Source organism: Melopsittacus undulatus, chromosome 1, assembly GCF_012275295.1.
Source record: "Melopsittacus undulatus isolate bMelUnd1 chromosome 1, bMelUnd1.mat.Z, whole genome shotgun sequence".
Lineage (NCBI taxonomy): Eukaryota > Metazoa > Chordata > Aves > Psittaciformes > Psittaculidae > Melopsittacus > Melopsittacus undulatus.
This window is the reverse complement of record NC_047527.1, coordinates 28017454-28043521: the sequence shown is the minus strand read 5'-3', so window position 1 is coordinate 28043521 and position 26068 is coordinate 28017454. Positions and strand designations below refer to the sequence as shown.

General features: G+C 38.2%; 1 protein-coding gene across 1 annotated transcript in view; it reads left to right on the top strand.

The window, feature by feature from the left end:
* The window catches only part of RALYL (RALY RNA binding protein like), a 107512-nt gene that overhangs the window by 62823 nt on the left and 18621 nt on the right, over nucleotides 1-26068 (top strand). The window contains exons 4-8 of the mRNA XM_005150833.3: nucleotides 7956-8003; nucleotides 11720-11883; nucleotides 12533-12613; nucleotides 20775-20888; nucleotides 25508-25686. Of these exons, the coding sequence (XP_005150890.1) occupies nucleotides 7956-8003; nucleotides 11720-11883; nucleotides 12533-12613; nucleotides 20775-20888; nucleotides 25508-25686 (586 nt within the window). The remainder of the gene's footprint in view (nucleotides 1-7955; nucleotides 8004-11719; nucleotides 11884-12532; nucleotides 12614-20774; nucleotides 20889-25507; nucleotides 25687-26068) is intronic.

Below are 26068 nucleotides of genomic sequence, written 5' to 3'. Positions count from 1 at the left end.
GAAGGAATCACTGGCAAAACTTGTCTTTTGAAAAAAAGTATGTCAGCAAAAAGGAGGCTCTGAAGAATATTCTCTTTCTCTGCAGAACATGTAGCCTGAACTGCAAACAGAAAGCTTCCATTTCTATCATCAGCCTTAACTAAAATCAAGTCATCTCTAAAGTAAAGATGGTATTCAGCCCACCAATTTAATTCATGTCTTTAGGGAATATAGGTAACTGTTCACAGAAAAGTGGCCTGAAATCTCCACCTTTTTTTTCCCAGTAGCTCATGAAAGTCATTGCCATCTGATTGATTTTCTAACAGGTAAAGTTTCCAGTTCCTGATGTTTATTCTCTAAATCATGTAGTTACCCTCATCCACTCCTTTTTTTAACATGACATCAGCTTAGACTGTCTCTTTTGCACTCAACAGGAACAATTTCTAGCATTCTTTTTACACGACAAGAGAAATGATTTTACAAGTGACTGGAATACTAGTTTCAACCATTAGGTTGATATGTGCCTCCTAAAAGAGTTTGAGTGAAGGAATAATGCTTTTGTATTTAATATTTTTACCCAGCCCTGACAACAGGAAAGCAATTGACAGTATAAATGGTGATAGCACTGTCAATTGAATTAAGATACATTATGCCTGGTTTGTCAGCATTTGTGATTTACAAATACATCTTTGTACCTGTGGAAAGAAAGAGTTATTAGCTAAGGGTGACTCACATGCAAGTCAGAAATTCTGGTTGCCATGAAAATATCAAAAGCTATTTCTGCTCTGTTCTCCATTAACTATTCTAAAGTAGAATAAGTCCATTTCTCTCATCAGTGTTTGGAGCTAAGTAAATTAAAACAAGATATGATCATTAGTTTATTAAAATATTTTGTGGACATATAAAATGGAACACAAGAAAGACTATACTGTGAGAATATATTTTCAACATACAGTATCATCAGATATATAAAGACATAATAACATCCATAGGTTGATTTCAAAGATGCAGAAGCATAATTTTGCATTTGACTGACACATGTGCAGCTGCTGTTGTACATAGGAAATTTGAATATGTACAGCATCATAACTCTGAAAATACATTGGGGTATGCTTTATTCTTCAGGCATACACAATATAAAGCACGTGTAGTGTTAAGTGAAACTGAAACACACAGCAACACACACATCAAGATTGTCTTGATGATACTAAATCAGAAAAAGGAACCATGATTTTGGTTTAACAGAAACATACTTTACTGGTGAGTTTTCTTTACCTCAGTGTGAGCATTACAGTGTCTCTTACTGTTTTCTGTTTTAATAGCAGAATAATGCACAGAGTTCTGTTAATGTTGCAGAGATAGCATATGTTTGTGGGTAAGTAATCTGCCTATTTACAGTGCCATTAAGAAACTGCTGACTCCACTAGTTCACAGGCTCATTTAAACCTTTCTCTGCCTCTGATTTGCTGAGTATTTGCTATTCAACACCGTGCAAGTGATTTCCTGAGGCCTCTGTAACACAGGTTGTTGGGTTGCCAGGGAATAACTCTCAAGAGGTTAAGAGTCCTGCAGTCACCTTCATCTCAGTGCCAGTTTTTATCTGTGCTAATTTTCTGCTTTGTGTTTTGTAGTGTGAACTATATAATATTGTGTTATATAGTGTGACTTTTTCGTGGTTTAGGTGTACAGTTATGGCTGTAGATTGAGAGTTGTACTGGTCACTTTTACAGTATAATCTCTTCAACATATTATTACAGATGAAACATCATTATTCAGCTTAAATAAAAGAAAAAAGGATGAAAAATAAAAATGTCCATTGAGATTGGCTGGAAAAAAAAGAGATTTTTTTTTTCTTCTAGATTATCCATTTGGGTTCTTTTCACTGTTGTTGGTTCATAGCTCTGTCAATACACATGCAGAGCTACTGCTTCACAGCCAAGAGAACTAGGAACTGCCTTTGTAAAACCTCACATCTCTAAGGGTCTCACATGACATCTTGCATCTGTGGACTGTTAACTCAGAAGTAATAGTGAAGGATGTGAAGGATGCTTAACCCCAGGGGTTGCATGTTGCCTCTGTGCTGTCTGTGCTGCCATAACTGCAAGTCAAATAACAGAAAGAGAGAGAAAAAGAGACACAGATCATGGATATAAAGAAGTATTAATATTTTCCAAAGTTTTAACCCACCCTCCTTTACCTGTCTTACTCAGTGAGGGTCAACACCTACACATATGATCCTACAGGACTATTCCTAGCTTATTCTATTTTAATAGAATCATAGAATCATAGAATAGTTAGGGTTGGAAAGGACCTTAAGGTCATCTAGTTCCAAATCCCTGCCACGGGAAGGGCACTCACACTAGACTGTTTCACCCAAGGCTCTGTCCAACCTGACTTTGAACACTGCCAGGGATGGAGCATTTACCACTTCTTTGGGCAACCTGTTCCAGTTTGAACCCATTACCTGTTTTAGTTTGAACCTATTACCTCTTGTCCTATTACTACAGTCACTGAAGAGGAGTTCCGCTCCAGCATCTTTGTAGGCTCCCTTCAGATACTGGAAGGCTGCTATGAGGTCTCCACGCAGCCTTCTCTTCTCCAGGCTGAACAACCCCAACTTTCTCAGCCTGTCTTCGTATGGGAGTGCTCCAGTCCCCTGATCATCCTCATGGTCCTCCTCTGGACTTGCTCCAACAGTTCCATGCCTTTTTATGTTGAGGACACAAGAAATGCACACAGTACTCCAGGTGGGTTCTCATGAGAGCAGAATAGAGGGGCAGGATCAGCTCCTTTGACCTGCAATAGATAATAGACATAGCACGGAAGGATAAACGTCTTTCTTCCGTGAACAACACTTAAATTCCATTAGCTTTCTTCAAGGAAACTAATGGTAAAGTGAAAAAGGAATTGAGCACCCTATTATGTTAAGATCCCATAACAGCCCATCCATTTCTGCTTCTTCTGGGTACTGTTCCTACCTTGAGGGTCAAACAGTTGTTGCTACCTCTTTGCCAGTTGTCCCAAGTGAGGAGGCCCTATATGTGCAGACCTTTCCCAGTCCATACCCATGGTACTTCTACACAGAGATCCCAAATGGTCTGCGGGGAAAGCTGATTCCCTCCCCACCTCCAGCTAGAATCCCCAGAACCCATGTCGTAGGATATGCGACTTAACAGAGATGCCCTTGAATTGTGATGGTTTCAGTCAGAATAAACCCAGACTAGAAATGTAAGCAAATGAACTCCTGTTATATGTGCTATCAGGTTACACTGTAAGAAGCTACAATATCTTTGTATCTTGTATCCAGGCGGAGAGGTGGATAAGGTGGAAAAGTTGGAAAATATTTACTGCAGCTAAAGCCATGTGCATGCCCATTTCAGAAACTGACTGCCATGCAACATATAGAATACCTGCAGTTACCTCTTATCTCAGTAGCAATGTATCCTACTGAACTAAACCATGCAAAAACGCAAGGTACTGTAAAGATTAGAGGCAACACCTGTAGCAGAGCTGTTTAGATAGCTTCAGTTGTAAAACACTATACGAAAACCACTTGAGTTTCTCCAGGTGAAAATTAAAGACATATCAGCAGTATCAGATGCTTCTGAAGCAATGAAATATTTTTAAAAGGTAATATAAGCAACTCATAAAAATTTAAAAATATTCACACATTGCACTGCAATATAATAATCAGATTTCAAAATGTGGTTCTAATTATTTTGCTCTGGTCCACAGATAATTATACCATGTGGGTTGAAACTGTCATTTGCCAAGATGAAGGAACATAAAGAACTGAGTTTAGTTTCAAGACAGAAGTTACCTGAACAGGGAACAGAGCAAAATAAAATCTTAAGTAAGGAGAGAAACAACTGGTTGACACACCTGAAAACCCTTCCTGCATTTTCCCTACCCAAAACACCCAGTGCCTCATTCCTCATTTGAGGAATCTTTGACACTTTCCCAACAACTTGATCCTCTCTCAAGCCTACTGACTTTTTTCAGCAGCACAATCAGATCTCTGCCTGAGACATAAAATCAAAGAGTCATAGAATAGTTTGGGTTGGAAAGGACCTTAAGATCATCAAGTTCCAATCCCCATGCCATGGGCAGGGACACCTGGCACTAAACCATGTCACCCAAGGCTTTGTCCAACCTGGCCTTGAGCACCACCAGCAATGGAGCATCGCAACTTCTTGGGCAACCCATTCCAGTGCCTCACCACCCTCACAGTAAAGGACTTCCTCCTTATATCTAACCTAAACTTCCCTGCTTAAGCTAGGACCCATTACCCCTTGTCCTATCACTACAGTCTGTAATGAATAGTCCCTCCCCAGCATCCCTGTAGTCCCCCTTCAGATACTGGAAGGCTGCTATGAGATCTCCACACAGCCTTCTCTTCTCCAGGATGAACAGACCCAACTTTCTCAGCCTCTCTTCATATGGGAGGTGCTTCAGTCCCCTGATCATCCTCATGGCCCTCCTCTGGACATGTTCTAACAGTTCCATGTCCTTTTTATGTTGAGGACAACCAGAACTGCACACAGTACTCCAGGTGAGGTCTCACGAGAGCAGAGTAGAGGGGCAGGATCACCTCCTTTGACCTGCTGGTCACTCTCCTTTTGATGCAGTCCAGGATACGGTTGGCTTTCTGGGCTGTGAGTGCACACTGCTGGCTCATGTAAAGTTTCTGATTGACCATCACCCCCAAGTCTTATTCCACAGGGCTGCTCTGAATCTCTTCTCTGCTCAGCCTGTAGCTGTGCCTGTTATAGGACCTTGCACTTGACTCTGTTGAACCTCATGAGGCTGGCATTGGCCCACCTGTCAAGCATGTCTAGGTCCTTCTGGATGGCATCCCCTTCCCTCCACATGTCAACTGAACCCCATAACTTGGTGTCATTGGCAAACTTGCTGAGTGCGCACTCAATCCCACTGTCCATGTCACCGCCAAAGATGTTGAACGTGACTGGTCCCAACACTGATCCCTGAGGGACACCACTCCTCATCGGTCTCCCTTTGGACATTGAGCCATTGACCATAACTCTCTGCATGTGGTCATCCAGCCAATTCTTTATCCACCAAGTGGTCCATCTATCAAATTGATGTCTCTCCAGTTCAGAGACAAGGATGTCATGTGGGACACTTTCAAATGCTTTGCACAAGTCCAGGTAGATGATGTCAGGTGCCTTGACCCTGTCCATCAGTTCCAAAGCCCCATCATAGAAGGCCACCAAATGGGGCAGGCATGATTTCCCCTTAGTGAAGCCATGTTGGCTGTCACCAAACACCTCATTGTTTTTCATGTGCCCTGGCATGGTTTCTAGGAGAATCTGTTCTATGATCCTGTCAGGCACAGAGGTGAGACTGACTGATCTGTAGCTCCCTGGGTCATCCATTTTCCCTTTCTTGAAAATGGGGGTTATATTACCCTGTTTTCCAGTCATCGGGAACTTCACCTGACTGCCCTGATTTTTCAAATATGATGGACAGTGGCTTTGCAACTTCATTCGCCAGCTCCCTCAGGACCCGACAATGGATTTCATTAGGTCCCATGGACTTGTGCATATTCAGAGTCCTAAGATGGTCTCGAACCTGATCCTCTCCTTCAGTGGTCCTAAGATACTCATTCTCACAGTTCCTGCATCTGCCTTCCAGTACCGGGCTGGTGTGGTCAGAGCATTTGCCAGTGAATACTGAGGCAAATGAAGGGAGACTTCTCTCCCTTCCATGCTACATCAATGCCACTATTCCCAAGGATGGATTTGAGCTCTCTCTGTCACTCCATTGGTACGTGAAAAATAAGTTCCATATTCTGAAAATCCAGTGAAGGGCCTGCAGTCCTTGTTGTGTCCTATGGACCAGGGTTGATTTGCCACAGAAAATATAGCTGTCTTCCAACCTTACTCTAGCGGGTGCAAAGTGAATTATTCTTCATCAGCATCATGATCTTCAACCTTGAAAAACTCAATTTATCTGGTCTTTATGCAAATTAAATTAATGTCACTCCAGGTGAATGGTTGTATGTGACAGGCCTTTTAACTTTAATATTTTTTCTTCAAATTGTCTGTTATCTTATAAACCAAAATTGTATATTAAGTAAGGCCTTAGTGGAACTATTAATCATTCAGCTAAATAAATCCATTATCAAACTGTGAATAACTTTAAATAAAATAATAGCTTTGCTACAGGCTACTTCTTAGTTCCATGTAGACTGACTATAGCAGACAAAACAAGAGCTGTTGCAAAGTGTAAGGAAGAATTTGCTAGTTTTGCATTAAGGCAAGGTACAGAAACTTGATCACTATACAAGGCCTAATTATTATTACTTTTTATTTTGCTTCCTCTAACACATACAGCTTACTTGCTGCTGGATTCTAGATTCTCAGGGCTGTTTTATTTAATAAGAGTTTCACATAAAATTCATGTAAGGTTTTATTTTCTCAAAGAGATTACCAACAGGACAGTTGACATTCTCACCTGATGAGCCTAATGATACTTACTGCTGGTCCAGTATTATGTAGGTAGTCAGTACAACTTAAACTATCACGTCTACTTGGGAACTTGCATCCAAAGTAGACGTGGCAGAGATGGAAATTGTCCTCTGACCTCCTTTGATGGATATTTTTGCCAGTTGCAGATAGGGGAAATTGCAAGCCTTCAAAATCAAAACACTGAGATGAAATGGTTATTGAAGTAATTTAAGCTTGTCAACTTTATTTTTTCCCCTTTTTTAGTGGTCAGCCTCTGAAACATAGGAAAGGGAAGAAAAGGAGAAAGAGGCATTATGTGATTAACAAAAGCAAAAAACTTGAAAATTCTTGATCCATTCTTCAAATTATGCACTATCCACCCACCAGAAGACATTTTGCTCAGTGTTCAAGAGCAGAAATTAGCCACAAGTCCATTCTCTGTGAAGACAAGCTCCGTAAATGTGCAGCTACCATCATTCATCTCCTTTTACATTCAGTAAATGTGTTCTTCCTCTTGTCTTTCCTTTCTACCTTTCTGCTTTCTTACTGAAATCTCCTTTTTTGTGATGCTTCTTAATGCCTCTTACCTTTACTATTCATAATTGCCCTTCTCAGGCAAGTGACTAACTTAGGATTTTTGTTGCTAGTCCTTCATCAGGCAGAGTACAAATCCCTTGTGATTTATTAGCTCTTTGGTTCTATTTTCTTGAATGTGTGAGACAGATAAACTACATTGCTATTTCTTCACCATAAAGGTAGAAAGATGCTAATGGAATGCAAAACTAGGAAGATCAATCTAGGATTGACTTTGCAATTGACAGCTCAAAAATAGTTTTCCCTGGACCTCTGCAATTTCCTACCTATATTTGTTTCCCTTGATGATGCCTGTCTTTTCCCAGATTGGTCTATATTTTCATCTCTGAGCCTGAGAGGAAAAGCATCTCTATAACACTATTACTTGCAGCATTCATTTTTTCTAACTTTTTCCTTTTCTATTTGTAAGAAAATATTTGGTAAACTCAGCAGTCCAATCCTTTTCATGTTTCTCATAAATCAAATTCATTGTCTTATGGCAGCTCACCTATCTATCCCTTTACCAGTCTTTCATGTACTAACATTCTTACTTGTCTACTGATTATGCCATGTTACCTCAGCAAAGGGCTTCAGTATTAGAGTGCTTCCTTCGTTTGATCACTCAGAGAATTACACTATAATGATCCTCTAATTACAGAGCTGTCATGCTGTGTTAAATACTTTCTATATGTGCTGTCAACTGTTTACACTGTTCTGCATGTCCTAGATTTCACATTTCCAAATATATTACAGTGATAGCTGACAACAGCATTGACAAACATAATGTACAGTGTACGGTTGAGGAAAAGAAGGGGAAGGACTTTTAAAAAGGTCTCAGAAATTGAGAGTAAGCCAATATTACCACAGAAGTTTTAATCAATGTGTATATTTCTATAAACCAGTTCATTCCTGTTTTTCTGTGTTTTTCCACAGTGGTTATGTATTTGATTATGATTACTACAGAGATGATTTCTACAATCGGTATGTGTGGTTATATTTTTGTACATCCTACACCATCTCTACTGTTTGTTTATAATGTAATCACATCATTTGGTTAGACAGGTCTGTTCTGATTTTACGTATTATTCATTTCATTACTTCTATTGTATATCAGAATAAGACTGTTTGAATATATCACAAACAGAGAAGATTATCACCATCAAATGCATGCATGCACATTAAACAGTTCTTTTGGTCTTATCCTTCTCTAAGAGCTTTTGGAGCATTTTCTGTGCAGAACATTTCAGTGGTAGTTTAATTGCTCAGTGTTTACCCCTACAGAATTCTTTCAGAGGAACATATAGCAGCTGTAAAATTATTCAGCATAGCACCCATGTCTTTCTCTTTTCATCTATGTGTATGAAAAGATGTGGAATGTATCCTGAAAAATATGTCTTCCAAGAATGTTTAGAAGGCTAAAAGGACCTTAAGAGAGAAAAAAAAAAAAAAACAAACACAACATGTGTTTCTAAAGGAGGAAAAGAAGTGTGGATACCTGAGCAACTGGAGACTTGTCCTTTGAGTATATACACACAGTCTAGCTTAGCACTATGGGAATTTATTCGTTTATATGTAGCAGAGTCACCACAACACAGGGTTAACATGGATGACCATGGATAACCAACTCATGATCCAGCAGTGCTGTGCCTGCATTACAGCAGCCTGCCTTAGCGTAGGCCAAGTGAGTTAGAGTGGAACAAAGTATTGCTTCACCAACCTCTTTTAGTCTGAGGTTTCTTTTATGTAAAGCAGTGGATAATAGCAAGGGAGTGGTTTCTACCCTGAAGTTAAGGTATCATGCGCTATCTATCTTTCTGCTTAGAAACACTGTAGGAAAAATGTAGATTTTTTTTGGGGGGGGGGGATGTTTTGTTTTGTTTTGTTTTCCTGGAGTTGGTTTAATTTGAGCTATTAGTTTTGGTTTTATGTGTAAATGACCATGTTCCCTTGGACACAGCTAAAAATAGTGAGCTATAAACATATGGAGTAATAGCCATCAGTGTAGTTTAATCCTGCTTAGTCTAGCCTTAGCAGAAGGAACAGCTCATGCCTATAAGAAGTTAACTTCCACAGACTTATGTTTACTTTCCCCAAGGTTAATGCTCTGAATTTCATCAGTAGATTTTTATGCTTTTAACATATTACTGTTTCTGATCTATGCCACCTGAATATTAAAGCTATATGTCTTTAGTTTTTTTCCTAATTCTGTATATTATGGGTAGTACAAATGAACAACTATAATGGTCAAATTTCCACAATAAAATACTTATGAGATATTAAAGGTAGTTTCTGTAGAACCTGGTGTCTATCTATCTTGATGATTTTCCTATTATGTAAAACTGCTGAGTGAAATGTGTCCGTAAATCTGTTCAATAGTGAGATTTTCTGATGTATAAATATTTCAGGAGAGGAAGGGGGGGAGAGGTAAGTGAGCAGCTGCATGGTCCTGAGTTACCATCTGGTTTTAAACCAGAACAACATGAAATACTGGAAGACAGAAAAAAAATCACCTTTGGAATAATAATAATAAAAGAAGAAGAAGAAGAAGAAGAAGAAGAAGAAGAAGAAGAAGAAGAAGAAGAAGAAGAAGAAGAAGAAGAAGAAGAAGAAGGAGAAGAAGAAGAAGAGGAAGAGGAAGAGGAAGAGGAAGAAGTTCTGAAACATTCTTTCCAGTAATGTCAAAAAGAGGTTGTGGCTAACTTCCAGATCATCTGTCATGGTTTAAACACAATCAGCTACACAGTCTCCCTCTCACCCCCCCCCCCTCTTTCTTTTCTTCCCCACCCCCTCCCCTGCTCCCAGAGGGATGGGGAGGAGAATTGAAAGAATATAACTCTCATGGGTTGCGATAAGAACAGTCCAGTAACTAAGGTATAACACAAACCACTACTGCTACCACCAATAATGATAATGATAAGGGAAACAACAAGGGAAGAGAATACAATATCACCCGCCAAAACGAGCCTGACCTGGAAGAGAGTGAGCCCTTCTGGGGAACTCCCAGTTACCTCCCCGGGCATGACATGCTGTGGTATGGAATACCTCTTTGGCTAGCTTGGGTCAGGTGTCCTGTCTCTGCTTCCTCACGGCCTCGCCTCCTCCCTGGCAGAGCATGAGACTCACAAAGTCCTTGGTCAGAGTAAACATTACTTAGCATCAACTAAAAACATCAGTGTTATCAGCTCTGTTCCCAGTCTAAAAGTCAAAACATGGTGCTGCACCAGCTACTAAGGAGAAAAATTGACTGCTACAGCCAAACCCAGGACATCAACCAATGTGATAAATGATGAGTGACAACAAATAATATCTCTGTTAAAAGTCCCAAAAATATTTTAGTGTTCATCTTTATACATAATTGCTTAGTTGTGCTCACAATGGCTAAAAATGGCTTATTCAGCAAGACCATTCAAGGCCACAGGGTTCAAGTTCACACGGGGTGACATGGTCCCTGTGACACATTTTTTAGGCAGCTCTGGAAAATGAAGGAGCTGGTTATATTGCCTGTGGGATTATGTTACAGACAACAGTTAAGAATCCTGGGATTTAAGCATTAGATATTTGTCAGAAAACAGTCTATAAGAGACTTAAGTTTGATTCTGCTTCCTGTTCACATGCAGTTAGAGTGTGGTGAGTGAATTACTGGTCTTGGGCATCTGTTTTCAAATGTGTATCTATATGCCCAGCTGGGCAAAGGTAGTCAGAATTGTTAAAAGTAAACATGCAGTTATAAATTTCCATAGTTACCAAGTATCATTTGAAAGAAACTTAAGAACATTTCATGAGAATGTTGCTTGTTCCTCTGCTTCAGTCTCTGAACAGGAAATCTTAATTTTCTGAACTTTCTTCTCCTGACCTGCCAGATGGAAAGCCCATAGGTTTTAATTTTCTAAATATATATGTAGTTTTAATCACCTTTTCTATTGCCTTTATTTTCTTCTATGCAGGTTAGTCAACCAATGATAACCATGGTTTTAGGATTGGGTATTCTGTTTGGGAACACTAGTTTGTTTTGGTTCCAGGATGTCTTTTATTGACTTTTATAGACTGAATATTTACTTGCTACAGTGGTGTTTGAGCAAGACCTCTTTCTATTAAGCATGCTTGGGTATTTTAGTCATCCTACATCAATTCATTCTTCAATAAAGAGATCATATGCTGGGACCTCTTTTCTGTGTGTTCAGAAGGACATACAGGTGCCTCACTACAAATACTCTTTTGCTATTTCAGAAACTGTAAGGTATTTCTTTATGGCAATGTTTGGCTTCAGAAAAGTTCAAATTTTTTTCTGTCTTTAAGGATGGGAGGGAGAAAACTAGAATTTAAACCATGCATGTAATAAAGGAACTGAAATGTCACCACAACAAAATATATTGCTACTGGCTGTGTGCAATGAAATGCTGTGGACCTGTGGAAAGCAGGTTATGGATTTTCCACACTGCAAATAACATGGTCCCATAACGCATCCCTCATTTAAATTATACAAAAAAATATGAGGTATGCACTGGTCTGTGACTGAAATCTAAATACGGCACTTAATGTGCATAAGCCCTTGAAATCTAATTTGACTGTGATCTAAAATGATTACAGTTTCAAAGGCTAATTTTCTCAAAGATAACATGAAAATTTTGTTGACAGGGCTTCCATGACTTGAAATCATACAAGGTTTTATGGAGTCCAGCTGACTTTATTTTTTCTAGGTTGTTTGATTACCACGGCCGTGTCCCCCCACCACCTCGTGCGGTAATTCCACTGAAACGTCCTCGTGTGGCTGTGACAACAACCCGTAGAGGCAAAGGGGTTTTCTCCATGAAAGGAGCATCACGATCCACCTCAAGTGGGGCTTCTTCCTCAGGATCCAAATGTGAGTTGCTCATTTCAGTTGGATATTACTGAAACAATGATCCTAGTAATTTCTGCAGGCAGACATCTTCCATTATATAGCTCTGTTTCAGTTATTTCCTACCCTCAGCCTCTAGCTTGACAAGCTGGTTTGTTTACTAAGCTGACATGCCTTTCCTGCAAGTCAAAGGGCACAGTGATGTAGGTTTTGAAGGAAATCCCATCAACATTTGACCCACTCCCTTGGCCTTATTAGAAGCCTGTTTAAAATCTTCTGTCACCCTGACTGCTTATACACCATGAGGTCTTGTGAACAGCTGATAATAAAGCAAAGCTATTAATCTTGTTATAAACAAAGGCACACTGATCTCTGTGGAGACTTGAGGGTTGTATGTGAGCTGGTGGGAAGTGGGCTGGGGGCATGGGGGAGGTTGGGTTGTGTGTCCTTTTTTTGCCAGATTCCTTTTATGGTAGAAAGAGGCAAAGTGTCTTTGCCTGTTCTAAAGGGAATCCAAATCAGGACTGGCAATCTGGGGTTATTCAACCAGTCTTTAGTGAGTTGGCCTTAGAAGAGCTGATGAACAATAAGATTCCCCTCCTCCATGCTGACCAAAACCCCCACTCCATAATATGTCCAGGGAACTTCATCTTCCTCTTCGTGCATCTTTCAGCACCCACCTGTCTTCCCCTGCCCCTTATGTGGAGTGATACTGTCCTTGGAAGCGTCACTGGAAGAGGAAGAGAAAGATCAGGTAGGGATCAGATATTAGAAAGAATGAAGGGACTTCAATAAGACACTTGGAATGCCAGACTGGCTAACAAAACATCGTACTAACAAAGCACAATCATGAAATAAGTGAATCCACCAACACTGTACCTTACTGCAACAGGGATTAATTATGGCATTGACATGAGCCAATTACGTACTCTTAACATGCCCAAATCTCACACATTAGCATCTAACAAAGAGGATGGACCTCCAGTGAGCCCACTAACCTCCATTCTTGATCCTATTGTATGAACTGATGATATCAGAGACCTCAAAAGGAGAAATGTAATAAACATACGTGTGACTGAAAGAATGTAAATGTGATAAACAGAGCCAATGTTATACACTGTGGCATAAGGAGCTCAAGCAATTCCTTAGAAAGGATGATGTTCTGAGAAAGAAAGGCTCTGCTGTCTGTATAGTTGAATCACACACAAGTCTCCAGAGAATGAACTGGCTACATGCCCATTACCTGCAGCTGGAGCTTTGATAGCTGGCACAGGAAGACATTTCAATTTAGGTGCAATATTATGGAGTTCACACACACCCTAAGAGGATGTTTGGGAGCAGCAACATTTCCTTTGTTCTCTGGACGATAAACATGAGTCTAGACCTTTTCATACACATCTTGAACTAATCGAGTGTCCCTAGCTATTTATTGTCTTTCCTCAATACTTTAAGTAATGAGTTATGATTAATATTAATTATATTAATTTAAAGGAAAACATGCAGCTCAAGATCTTCACTTTAGTAGACATAGAATTGAAACTATTTTGATAGTCTTTTCCAGCCCTTGGGGCTGTGGGTTTTCACACAGTGAATCGAAGCTTTGGTAAGTATATATACTTGCAGATTCATCCATTAGATCTCCCTTTTTCATCATTTACTGTTGTCTTATCCATATGAAAAGCTAGTAGGATTAGTGGATTCAATTCACTAATTTTCCTAAAGCATAGCCTAATAAGAATAGGTTTTTGGACTCACTTTTCCCTGAGAATACAAATTATTTTTAGATAAGTTTTTTTATATACATATTTCTCATTTTTCAGAATAATAACTCAAAAATTCTTCTAGAGAGCTGAGGATCTTAGTATATTTCAATAGATGTCAAGGAAATCTTTCACCCAGAAATCTGGGTCTTCATTGCATTGAATGGGACAGAACATATTATATTAGTATATAGATATTTGCTCCTCATAATAATCATCAAATTTGCTTTATTATTTATGCTGCTTTTCAGAAAATCTTTTGTAGTACCATGTGAGGATTTAAGTAATGCATGACATAAATTAAAGGAATCATCCCTAGTCTGAATACCCACGGCTACTTGATACAAGACCTCCAAAACACTGTTATCATAACATGGCAAATGTTTCAGAACCTGCAAATTATTTAATGAAAGTGAATTCAGGAGTCTAGAGATCCTAACAGACAGTGTTATGCCCAGTAAAAGTATCCTTCATTTTCAAGTGTGATGTGAACTCTAGAAATGTCAGTCTTGGAGCACCAAGTGACAAGATCCAGCTCTTTAACACTGAAAGGAGAGCTACAAGATGTATTGCTAAAAACGTGGGCTGGCATTTTGACCTTTGTTGAGTTTCCACCCTCAGTTCTTTACAATGGCATTTAGCACACAACTGCAAAGACTATTTATCGTCTTGGAAAAAACTGCAGAAAATTTTCTTTCTGCATACAGCACACCTTTAAAAGGAGTCAGACACACAGCATGCAGACTTTCATGCTTGAATTCCCCATAGAATTACTTCCCTTTTTTTCAAGTCCAACCAACCCTTCATAAAAGTAGAAACACAATTTTGTTGACTTGGACAGGACTATAATCAGCTTAATGTAAGACGTTTATCAGAGAACTGAACCAGTCCCTTGGGGGTTTCAAGTTGGAAAATAAAGAACATGGTCTGGGGCTTCTTTTGCTATTTTCTTGGAAAAGCTGGCTGTATTGACATATGGGGTGAAGCAATTTAATATTTTGTTGCCCCTTACTCTACACTGCTAATCTGAACCACCTGGACTAATACACTGTCAATTCTACTTGTAATTTATTGCTAGTTAAATAAAGGATCTATTCAATAAGAAGAAACATAGCGGAAAAGAAGCTATTTTAGGGTTTAATGAAATTCAATACCATAAAAGAGCTTAATCGCAGGTTCAGAATTAACTATATCAAAATGGTATTGCCTATGCTTGAAAGATTTCACTTCCAAATAACAAAACTCTCATCAGATTACACCCCCTAATAGACTTTCAAGATTTAAGCAGAAATCTCATAGGCATAACTGTTCTCATAGCTGTTCTCCACCCAGACTAGATTCAGAAAATGAAGCCATACATGAAGTATTAAAGGTCAGAGAGACCCTCTCAATGTAATTACCAGGATTAGAGGGACTCACTTCTGAAAACCAGCAACCCAAAACCAGAGGTTTGCTGTGGCACAAAGCAAAGATGTTGTAAAAACATAATACAAAAATGCCTTGCCTATTGATTGACTACGTCTGCAAAAATAATGTCTGCCAGTGCAGTAAATTCTTGTTCTACCAAAAAGTTGCAATGTGTTTGAAGTATGCTTCCAAAACACAAAATGGCTTTATTTCTTTCCTGAATCTATAATTTTTCAAAGATCAGTTTACAATATTTTGTTTTATTCTTAACTTCAAAGACCAGAAAAAAAATTAAACAGCCTTTTCACATTATTTAAAGTAACTCACAAAATTAAACATTTTGATGTGGAAACTACACATAGTTCTTCACATTAATGGTATGAAGCAGCAGATGCAGATTGCTGTTTAGCACTGGGAAAAAATCTGTCAGTATACAAACTGAAGCTCTTAGGATATGCAGTTTTATTCTACACATCTAAAACAGGAGGAAAACTCTAATCAAATTTTTTATGTCCTGTGTGTTTGAGATTAAGGAGTAGAGCGTTAAAATGTTACAATATGTCCTGAACTGTGCCTTTAAATTGATTTCTTCGGACTCATTTTCACTTCATTAGCTAACCCATTTTTCAGTGAAATCTAAAGTAATGCAATATGATAAAATATTTTATATTAAACATGAAGGTTTAGACAAAAATACATGACATTTTCAAAAAAAATCTAAATCATGCTTTGTGGATGAATCAATTTGTAGTTACGGAAAAAAAAAAAACATTTCACAAATATAGCTGTAATTCAACACTAGCCCTTTCATTTCTAAAAATGTGATTGACCTCAGTTTTAAATTTCTTGTTTTGAGCTGGATGCAGTTTGTCTCCTTTGGTGCTACATTCTTCAATGAAAGATGCATTCTGGAAGGCCCTTGCACTCCCATCAGAGGGCTGGAAAGGGTCACTGATTCTAATTCATTACTGTTGCAAGTAGGCACATCATCTAATCCTTTAAGCTCCAATATAAAGCTAGTTAGGGTTTGTTTTTTTGTCTCTGTTTCTTTAATTTTCTTCTGCTTAAATTTTCTTATTATTTGTTCATATCATTTGTTGTGCCAACACTACTTTAGCTTTAATATTTTATTTCCTTTTGCCTTCTTTTGTCTCAGGCAAAGAAGCAAAACTCTTCTGTCACACTACAGGCTTTCCATTCTTATACTCATCTTCATGGCCCCACTCCCCACACAGAAAAGTTCAGTGGTTCAACCTGCATGCACCATTTCAGGCAGAGATATCACCATGTCTTTGTAAAATGTCATTGTACTTCTTCATCTTTAGGCATACATCATTTGAGACATCATAACACTGCATTTTCTTTCTCATGTTGTCAACCTGAGATTACAGTTACACCCAACGATAATTCTGTCACTGTCTTTTTTGCTGAGCAGCTTCAATGTTAAGAGTAGAGGTTGTGCTGTTAGTCATGTGTGGGACTTTTTTTCAGTGCAATTACATTGCATCTTTTTTTTCAGAGGTAGCAAGGCTTAAAATCACCTGACCCCTCCTTCCATTCCAGTTCACTTTGAATAGATGATACTGTTCAATTTCAATTTCATGTCATCAGCAAAATTAACCTGTTTATTTCATTTTTGGCATCAAAGTCAAAAATATTTGTTGAAGATATTTAGCCATTTTGATGCCAGTGTTTGGGGAATTTCATTAGTAATTTCTTTCCTTTCCAACACATGCACTTATGTCACCTGCTGGTTTTTGCTTATCTGCTAATAGGAAAAAAAAAATTCAATAAGCTACTTTTTTTTTCTATTCTACTACTCAAAAGCGGATGAACAGATATTTGGACTCATGCAGATTTGCTTTCATGTTTATCAATTGCTTTATTTCTTGCCTGAAGAAAAAAAAGTCTGTGACATTTTAAAGGAGATTGTATATACTCAAAAGAGGTCACTTGAAGTACAGTATATACAGTTTTTATATTTGACTTTGTCGTAAATAGCCTAAAGTTCTTCCCAAGCTTTCTATCACAGAATCACAGAATGGTCGAGTTTGGAAGGGACCTCTGGAGCTCCCCTGGTCCAACTGCCCTGCCTAAGCAGGACCATCTACAAGTTTACCAGGGTTGTGCCCAGGCAGCTTTTGAATATCGCTAAAGGTTGAAACTCCACAGCCTCTCTGAGTGACCTGTGTAAACATCTGGCCACCCACACAGGAAAAAAACAAAAAACAACAACAACAAAAAAACAGCAGGTTTTTCTTGTGTTTAGATGGAATTTCCCATACTTTAATTTGTGCCAATTATCTTTCATATTGTAGTGGGCACTATTGAGAAGAGTCTGACTTTGTCTTCATTCGTTCTTGTACCAGGGAGCCCAGAACTGGACACAATGCTCCAGATGTCACCTCACAAGTGCTGTGTTGAGGGGTGTGCTGGTTTTGGCTGGGGTAGAATTAATATTCTTCATAGTAGCTAGTATGGGGCTATGTTTTGGATTCATGTTGGAAAAATAAGTGTTGATAACTCACAGGTATTTCAGTTATTGTTGAGCAGTGCTTACACAAAGTCTAATCCTTCCCCTACTCCTCACAGCACTCTGCCAGTGAGCAGGCTGGGAGTGCACAAAATGTTGGGAAGGGACACAGCTGGGACAGTTGACACAGGCTGACCAAAGAAACGTCCCATCCCATATGACATCTTGCTCAACAATATACCAAGGGGGAGGTTGGCTAGGGGCTGCTGCTAACCTGGACTGGCTGGGCATTGATCGGTTGATGGTGAACAACATATTTCACTGGCATCAGTTGTTTTTCTTTGGGTTTATTTCTCTCTCTTTATTATTTTCCTTTTCATTACATTATTCTAATTAGTAATAGTACTAATAGCACTAGTAGTAGCATATTTCAACTATTAAAATAGTTCTTATCTCAACCCTTAAGTTTTCTTATCTCAACCCTTAAGTTTTCTCACTTTTCCCCTTCCAGTTCTCTTCTCCCCATCCTACTGGAGAGGGGGGATGAGTTTAGGGAGTGAGGAAGCAGCTGCGGGTTGCTTAGTTGCCACATATGGTTAAACTATGACAATCTGCTGGCAACACTCCTTCTAATGCAGCCTAGGATGCTGACAGCCTTCTTTGTCACAAGGGTGTATTTTGCCCATCAGGACACTTCATAATTTGTCTTTATTAATTGTTGATTACTACAGAAAATACCTACAATACAACTGAGAGTGGAATTTCCTTAGAAGACCAATTTTGAAGATTTGTACAATTCCTGAAAGTTAAGACAATAAGCAACTTTAAAAATTACATCATCACAATGTTGGAAATGGTGAAAATGCTTAACTTCTGCAGATTTGTTGGAATTTTTCCCTTTTTTCTTTCAGCTGTTTTTAGTATTAACTTGAAATGACTGACTGTATGATGGATGGAATCACCTCATTCAATGTGAATGATAAGTTACATGTTCAGTTGCCACAGCTTGAGGAAAAGGTTTTGGCATAGGGGAATTTTGCAAGGTAGCAAGAAGGCTCCTCAGTCATTTATAGCATCGTTCTTTGTTATTGAATCCTCACTGTTGTGCCCATGTTCCCTCTGGTACAGTCTTCTTTCTAAACAGATTCCTCACTGAGACACCACAGGGAAACCCTTGTAAAGCAGGTTTGACCTCAGTTGAACAGTAATCCTATGTATATGCCTTTTTCACTATCAAGCTCAGAAGTGCAAATGTTTTCTGCTTTGCTTTCTGGACTGGGAGCAAATACCATTAGGTCCTTGCAGTGTCGCTTCTCACTTTTGATCTTTTACCCTTGGCAAGCCTGCTATTTGCTTTTCAAGGGAACACCTCTAAAATAACAGCTTGGCCACATGGAACGTGTTGCCAGCTGGCTTCATAGTGGATTGGAGCAAACACAGTATTCCCCATTGGACAGACTCATGCTATTTCACCCTGTTATCTGCACCGCCTTGCTAATCCACCATGGACCAGACAGTGCCCCTGGGGAAGCAGTAACCTTCTAAATATACAGTTGTCAGAATCTTAGCATTTTGTTACAGATCTGGTGGATTGTACAGTGACCCATTATTTCTCTAAGAACACTTTAAAGCCTTGTTCTATAAATATACAAATAATATCAAATACTGTACAGCATATAAAGGTCTAGCACTAAGGTTACTTTTAAGTCCTACCATTCATTTAATATACCAGAGATTTCAGACTATGACAGTGTGAGATACACAATTTCTTAATATAAGCACATAATTAAGCAAGTTCATTACCACATGTAGCGACTTACTGCGTTTAGCTGAGTTGTTATAACTATAATGCACACAGCCCAAACTCTAAGATAAAAAGCCTTGGCTTCAACTTCAGTGAATGTGCTCTAAGTTTGCAATAACGCTGATTTTGATGCAAACACATACTCATTTATTGTCATTGAAGCGTGAAGTAACTTGCCTGCACATTTCATCATAAGATTTTGACTATCTGATAAAAAATACCCATGAGACACCATGAGGAGACACATACCCAAGAATTAATAAACAGGACTGATATGGCAAGTTACAGCCAGGAGACCCTTTGGACAGAAAAGGAACATGTCCTTTTCTATGGCAGAACATCCCTTTTCCCAGGCTCTGGATATACACACCAAGTCAATGCACATCCTCCTTCAGCAGTGGTAAGGATGGAGGAGTAATACTACCCAGTGTTCTTCCATTGCTAGTCCCTCGCAGTTTAAAGTGATGGTCCAGTTCTTCCTAAAAGAGTTGTAAGTGTGACAGTTGTGTTACCTACTCTTGACCTTTATAAATTAATCTCCCATGCTAGCACAGGTTTCCCATTTTCTCCCCTGGGCCTTTTCAACATTATATCTTAGCACAGACAGGGCAAGTGGATTTGCTTGGACTACCTTCTGAGCATAAAAATATATCTTGATCATGTCATAATAATAAGGTCATTCATGAGGACTGCAATGCTGTTTCTTCTGAAGCCAAAATACCGCCAAGGCAGGTCCTCCTTCTTGCATTAGACAATGAGAGAGCAATAACGCACATAAATTAAAGAGTAATGCAATGCAACAAAACACAGATTTGGAAACTTCAGCACTAGTCAATGCCTCCATGTCGCTGGATGTGATCATAAAAATAAATACTTTTATATGATAGCCATAGCTGGGAAAAGTCCAAGAGATTACCAGAACTGAAAGCTTTTGAAGCAATAATACTTAAAACCTATTTCAATGAAGCTGTTGACTGGAACATAACATTGCATTCCTGGCTGCCCTAGAATTTATGTTACCATTCACACTTGTTGAAAAATAACTACTGCTACTGTGAGGGAACTTTTTATTATTGTCTCTGTTATTACAAAATAGTCCAGCAAAATAGCATTGCAAGATTGTGAAATGTCTGTCATATTTGAATCACTCTTTCATTATAGGCTGTTTTTCAGTAACAGCTACTTGGAAATACTAAGAATGCCCTTGAGACATTTTGCCTGAAATGCTTATTACAGAGCAATATACCTCACATAACCTCTTGCCATTAGGGCTTAGAACTCTGTGATTTCCAAGGATTCACAATTTTTAACTAACACGGTTCATTTTAAAAGTTAAATCTATAAAAATGCTGACAGAAATGAGACAGTAGTCTTTGGGTACTACAGAGAAAAGAAAAGAAATATGTTTTGTTCAGGAGGGACTACAAATATAGTTTATTTCATGTTTTACATCTTTGCTCTCTTTCCACAGTGAAATCAGATGAGTTGCAAACAATCAAGAAGGAATTAACCCAAATCAAAACAAAAATTGACTCCTTGCTAGGGAGACTGGAAAAGATTGAAAAGCAGCAAAAAGCTGAAGCAGGTAGGTGAAAGCAATTTGTAGTCAAACAAACTAAATTAGAGCCTAGTTATTAGTCAAGCAGACAGACCAGAGGGAATGGAATCCTTCCAGAAATTTTTTTACATAATCAAGGTCAAAGCAAGGTAAATTAACTCTCAGGTAGAACTATTGGGAGAATAAACAGATATTATTCACAGAGCATGCAAAATCATTTCAAGAATTGTTTTCTATTGTGCAGTAGGAAAATTAAAAAATAAGAAAAATAAGAAAATAAAAGATCTTAGTAGATGTTCTGGAAAAAAATATCACTAAAAAAATGGACAGAATTAAGTTAAAGGTTGTTGACTCTGGGGATGTTCTGCTATCCACATTCAGAATTGTAAAATGGTCTATATCAGGAATTATTGCCTGGACAATAATCACAAGTTGCAGCAAGGGAAATTCCGGTTTGATATAAGGAAAAGAAGTGCAACTAAGCAGTTTAGCAGGTTTCCCAGAGAGAAAGTGGTTGTTCCATCCTTGGAAGCATTCAAAACTCCAAAATTCCATGGACTTGGACCAAACTTTGAGTTTGGCCCTGCTTTGAAGAGCAGTTGGACTTAAAGACTCCAGAGATCCCTTCCAACCCAAACTGCTGTGTGAACCTGTGGCGTCTCTTTAAAACCAGCAATACATCAAGGTCAGCTTTTCTCTGTCTTGAAATGTTTTGTTCTGAGGCAAACCTTGGGAATGACAAAATCCAACACTTTTTTTTAATTTAATCAATACCTATTTCTATCATTACAGCGGTCATTTTGTTAGATGAATGATCTCACCTGGCAGCGCTTTAAAGCTCTGCTGAGCACTTACAAGGGATTTATGAGTTTGTATTTTCACCACAGTATATATAGAAAACAATCTCAGTTCTTATCACTGTCTATGGTATTTCTTTGGTTATTTCCTTGTAAATCACTGTATATCTCTGTACAGGAGCTGTGTACTAGTAAGCTGATTTCAATGAGAGTTAGCTGGGAAATGGAAGCCTTTTTTCATTAAAAAATCTCAAAGTTTCTTTTTTTAATCCCTTCATTCTCTGATGAAAACTTTTTATGTATTTTGTGTGAAATACGTGAAAGAAATTCTACCTCATAATCCACAGCTGCCTGGGTGTCTGAACATCAGATCTGTGTCCCTTGAATAACCCAAATCAGTTATGTGATAACTGATCACATAAATTATGTGACATATGTTATATGTCATATCACACTGAATTATGTGATATGTGATAAGCCTAAAAGACCCAACAGGACACATAAAGACAGTTCCATCAAGATTTTCTAAGACATTTGTGGGAATTATCAGTTTGGGTTCTTGAGCATGATGCAAGCAAAATGGATATTTAGATCTGAGTCCCTCCTGTTCCCAAGTGCCTGCACTATTTCCTGATCTATTGTGGAAGTACCTCTCTGAACCTCCTCTCACATTTAGAAGTAGCTCTAATGAACATCTTCCTAAGGCAGAACATTACAGAAAAATATTTTGTGGTTAGCAAATAAAAAAACCCAAATAAACAAACAAGTAAATAAAATCGCAAGCAAAACTAAACAGAAAACCAAAATCAGCTCTGAAGAACCCTCAGCCTTTTATTTACAATCATTTTCTAAGTTGATAGACAAGAACCAATTCCTCAGCTTTTATAGTTTATCCCATAAAATAAGTTGAGTGCTTTTTTGCAAGTCTAAGGTAAACCATTAGTACAAAATGTGATTATCTCTTCCAGGAAAACCATGCGCAATATGTATTCATTATATTTTGTTTTGTACTTTATGCAAGTTAGATAAAAGTTTGTTTAATCAGTGAAGATGTAATTGCAAGGCACTCCTTTGAATCACTTGCATACCGAAATGCTCTGAGATGGTGCATCCCTACTTCAGGTAGCTTTTATATAAAATTCATTACTATGCAAAACAACCTGCATCTTACTGTACTTTGATACCCAATTTTCATTTTTGCTAAAGGACTGTATTGAACTCATTTAAATAGAAATCAGCTCAAAGAGGGAAAAGTTGATTTGTATTGAATCATACTATTATGCCTTTTGAAGACAAGCATTGCATAATATCCCTGGAGATTAAAAACTGGTTTCAAATTGTTGATGTTTTAAAACATCAGGTGCAGAACCTATCCCTCATATTTCTTTTCCTATCAGAGGGTATGAGGAGAAAAAACACCTCAGAGAGACAAGTAAGCATGGTTCCCCATTTACGTCTCCTGAGCTGATAAAGAGGGTTATGCAGCCTGGGTGATTAGTCTGCAGATGATTGCTTCCTCAGCTTAAAAAGAAAGCTACATTAATAGCTAAACTATTTCATTTATGGTGTCAAATGTGTGATGATTTTATTCCTTCTCTATGATTTCACAATATTATTTCTTACTTTACTCTGCCAGAAGGTGTGGCCTCATTAGACTGGGATCAGAGAGAGGATCTATGTCTCATTTACACACAACAAAAAAATGAGACATTATCTTGCCCTTTTGGTTTTTAAGTTTGCATCTCTTTCAGAAAGAATATTTAATTATTAATCTTTAAAGTTATACATCTGGAAGAATGTGATGCATTAAGCAGACAAGCGGGAGAACTTCAGTGCATACGTTGATTACTGTTCTACAGCTGTGTGAAAACTTATAACTGATGTTCTATCTTTCACTATTAAATGACCACTGCAGTAGGGGACTACAGATAATAGGATTTCCTCTCTATAGGGAAATTTCAGGAATAGCTTCTTTGTAAAAATCTGAATTACGAAGCCAGGGATAAGAAGGTGTTCTGATGTGGGAAAAAAAAAGTAAATTTATTAAAGGAAAATATTGTCCCTGTAATATCAGAGATGCTGAAAGGTAGGGTTAGCTTTTCAGAAGAGCCCGAGAGTTAGATGCTGAGCCAGTATTTGGTACTCTTCTGAAGAAGCCAGTGTATGTTCTCATTCAGAAAATTAACCGAGTGACCTAATTTTTTAGCAGTTGTATCCTAAGAGTTTTCCCATTCAAAAGTATAAAGTCCATAATTTCAGGAACCTTTTTGAAAGCTTTGACCAAAGTTGATTCAGTGTGTCACTGCCACAGATGGGTTAATCTCAAAAGTGACTTGAAACAGAAGGTGGCATGGCAGGACATAGACATAGCTGATTACATCCATTTTTCCTTGTGCAATAGGACAGGTAACATAATAATTTATAACTAGCATGGTATTTTCTAGACCACCTTACACATAGATTATGGGGCTCCACAGGCTGAATCTTCTACTACTGTGTGTGACTACTGTTGAAGCAGTTATCTAAGATTACTTTTATTCTTTAAGTCCAAGAATCTTTCTGAAGAAATTGCATGACTAAGGGATAAAAGCTCAATTGTTCTATGTCTTCAGCTAATGAATTTGAAAACAAGGGACTAGAGACTAACAGACTGAAGAGATGAAAATAAGTTGCAAAATACATGTGCACAGGAAGAAGGGAAAGCAAACTTCTTGATTTAAGACTATGATAAAAAAATGAGCAGATTTGAATATTATGTGCAGTTGGTAATAGTTAATAGTAAAATAATAATATATTCATAGAGCTGAAAAATACAGAGCTTCTCAGGGAATCTTCAGATTCATCGGCTATCCAACAAGATAGGTGATGTACTACTAGCATTATAGAACAGTTAATCTAACAAAGAAATATATGGTTTTGTTCTATAAATTTGTTTATTGACGGATACTGTCACTCTCAGACTGAAAAGACATTGGCATTTCAGCTACATGCAACCAATTCTCTGGCCCACATTCACTTTGAATACATAAAGCTCTTCATCTAACTCCTGATGTGCATAAGAATAAGATTAGTCCCTCAAACCATTCTTCTGGCCACTGTATCTGTCATTCCTCCCTCAATCCTCCTCTGGGTTTCTGCTGGCTGGATGAAATTCCTTAACGTATCCAGGATTACAATGCATATTCACAACAATGCAGCTATCTGAGCTAAACCAAGTGGAACAGATCCTCTGGGCCTCCACGGATATGGTCTTACTTTTCACAGCCTTGCAGAAATTATGGGAAGCCTATAGTTGGGTAATTGGAAGGGGCATTCTCCATTTACCTCGTACATTATACCAACAAGGAGAAACAGCTGCTTTAGTCCGTATGTAAAATATAAAGAAAATGTTCAGTTGTCTAGAAGGATTTGATTTGTGTGGTTGTTGAGATATATTCACAATAAATTTATGCAAATCTTTGTTCACTCATTTGAAATTAACAGCCTTCCACTTCTCAGAGCATAGAGATTTATGTACTTCTCATTGGCTGCAAATAAATAAATATATAGTGACTATGCCAATTGAATTCCCAAGGCAAAGTCCAGAAAATTTGAAAGCTGGATCCACTGGTAAATCACACCTTCAGCCACTGCATGGGACAGATGAGCATGTTTGCACTAGATTGACTTATGCATTATGGTTTTTAAACAAGGGGGTTTATCATATTTGCCTGGTAGATATTAACACACTGAGTTTTACAAAGCTAGCACATCTGGAAAGGGGAAGCTTAGGTTTCTTCCTCAGAGCACTTTTCTTTGCCACCAATAGGGAAGGTTACTGAATCTCTATAGAGTATGTTTTCCTTACAGAAGCTCAAAAGAAACAAATGGAAGATAATGCTGATTTGATTCAAGAGGAATGCATATCAGAGAATGCAGATAATTCTACGGAAGAGCCAATTGAAGGAGGGCCAGATGCAGATGGGGATGGAGAAGATATGACTGATGGGATAGAGGAGGATTTTGATGAGGATGGCAGCAATGAGCTGGTAAGGAATAATCATACCATGATTATATCTGTCTATGCAGTTGCTACAAGTAACCACAGAGAAACAGCAGTATGGGTTAAAAAAATAAACTCACAACAGCACTGTTATTCACTAGAGCCAAATCCTACATTCTTCATACACTGTAGCATCAATTAAGCATAGGGCCCTTTGATAATAAGTAAGAAAAATATATTTTACCACACTTGGTGATTTTAGGAAGGAAATTGAATATACTTTAAATTGGTTTACATTTATTATTCTATATTTACTAAAATGTAGATAAAGGAAAACATTCTGGTATTTTTTATTCTAACTGGAGCATTTCAAAATTAAAGAAGATTCTAGAATGCAGAACTTTCTCATTAGAAAACATGTGCTCCCC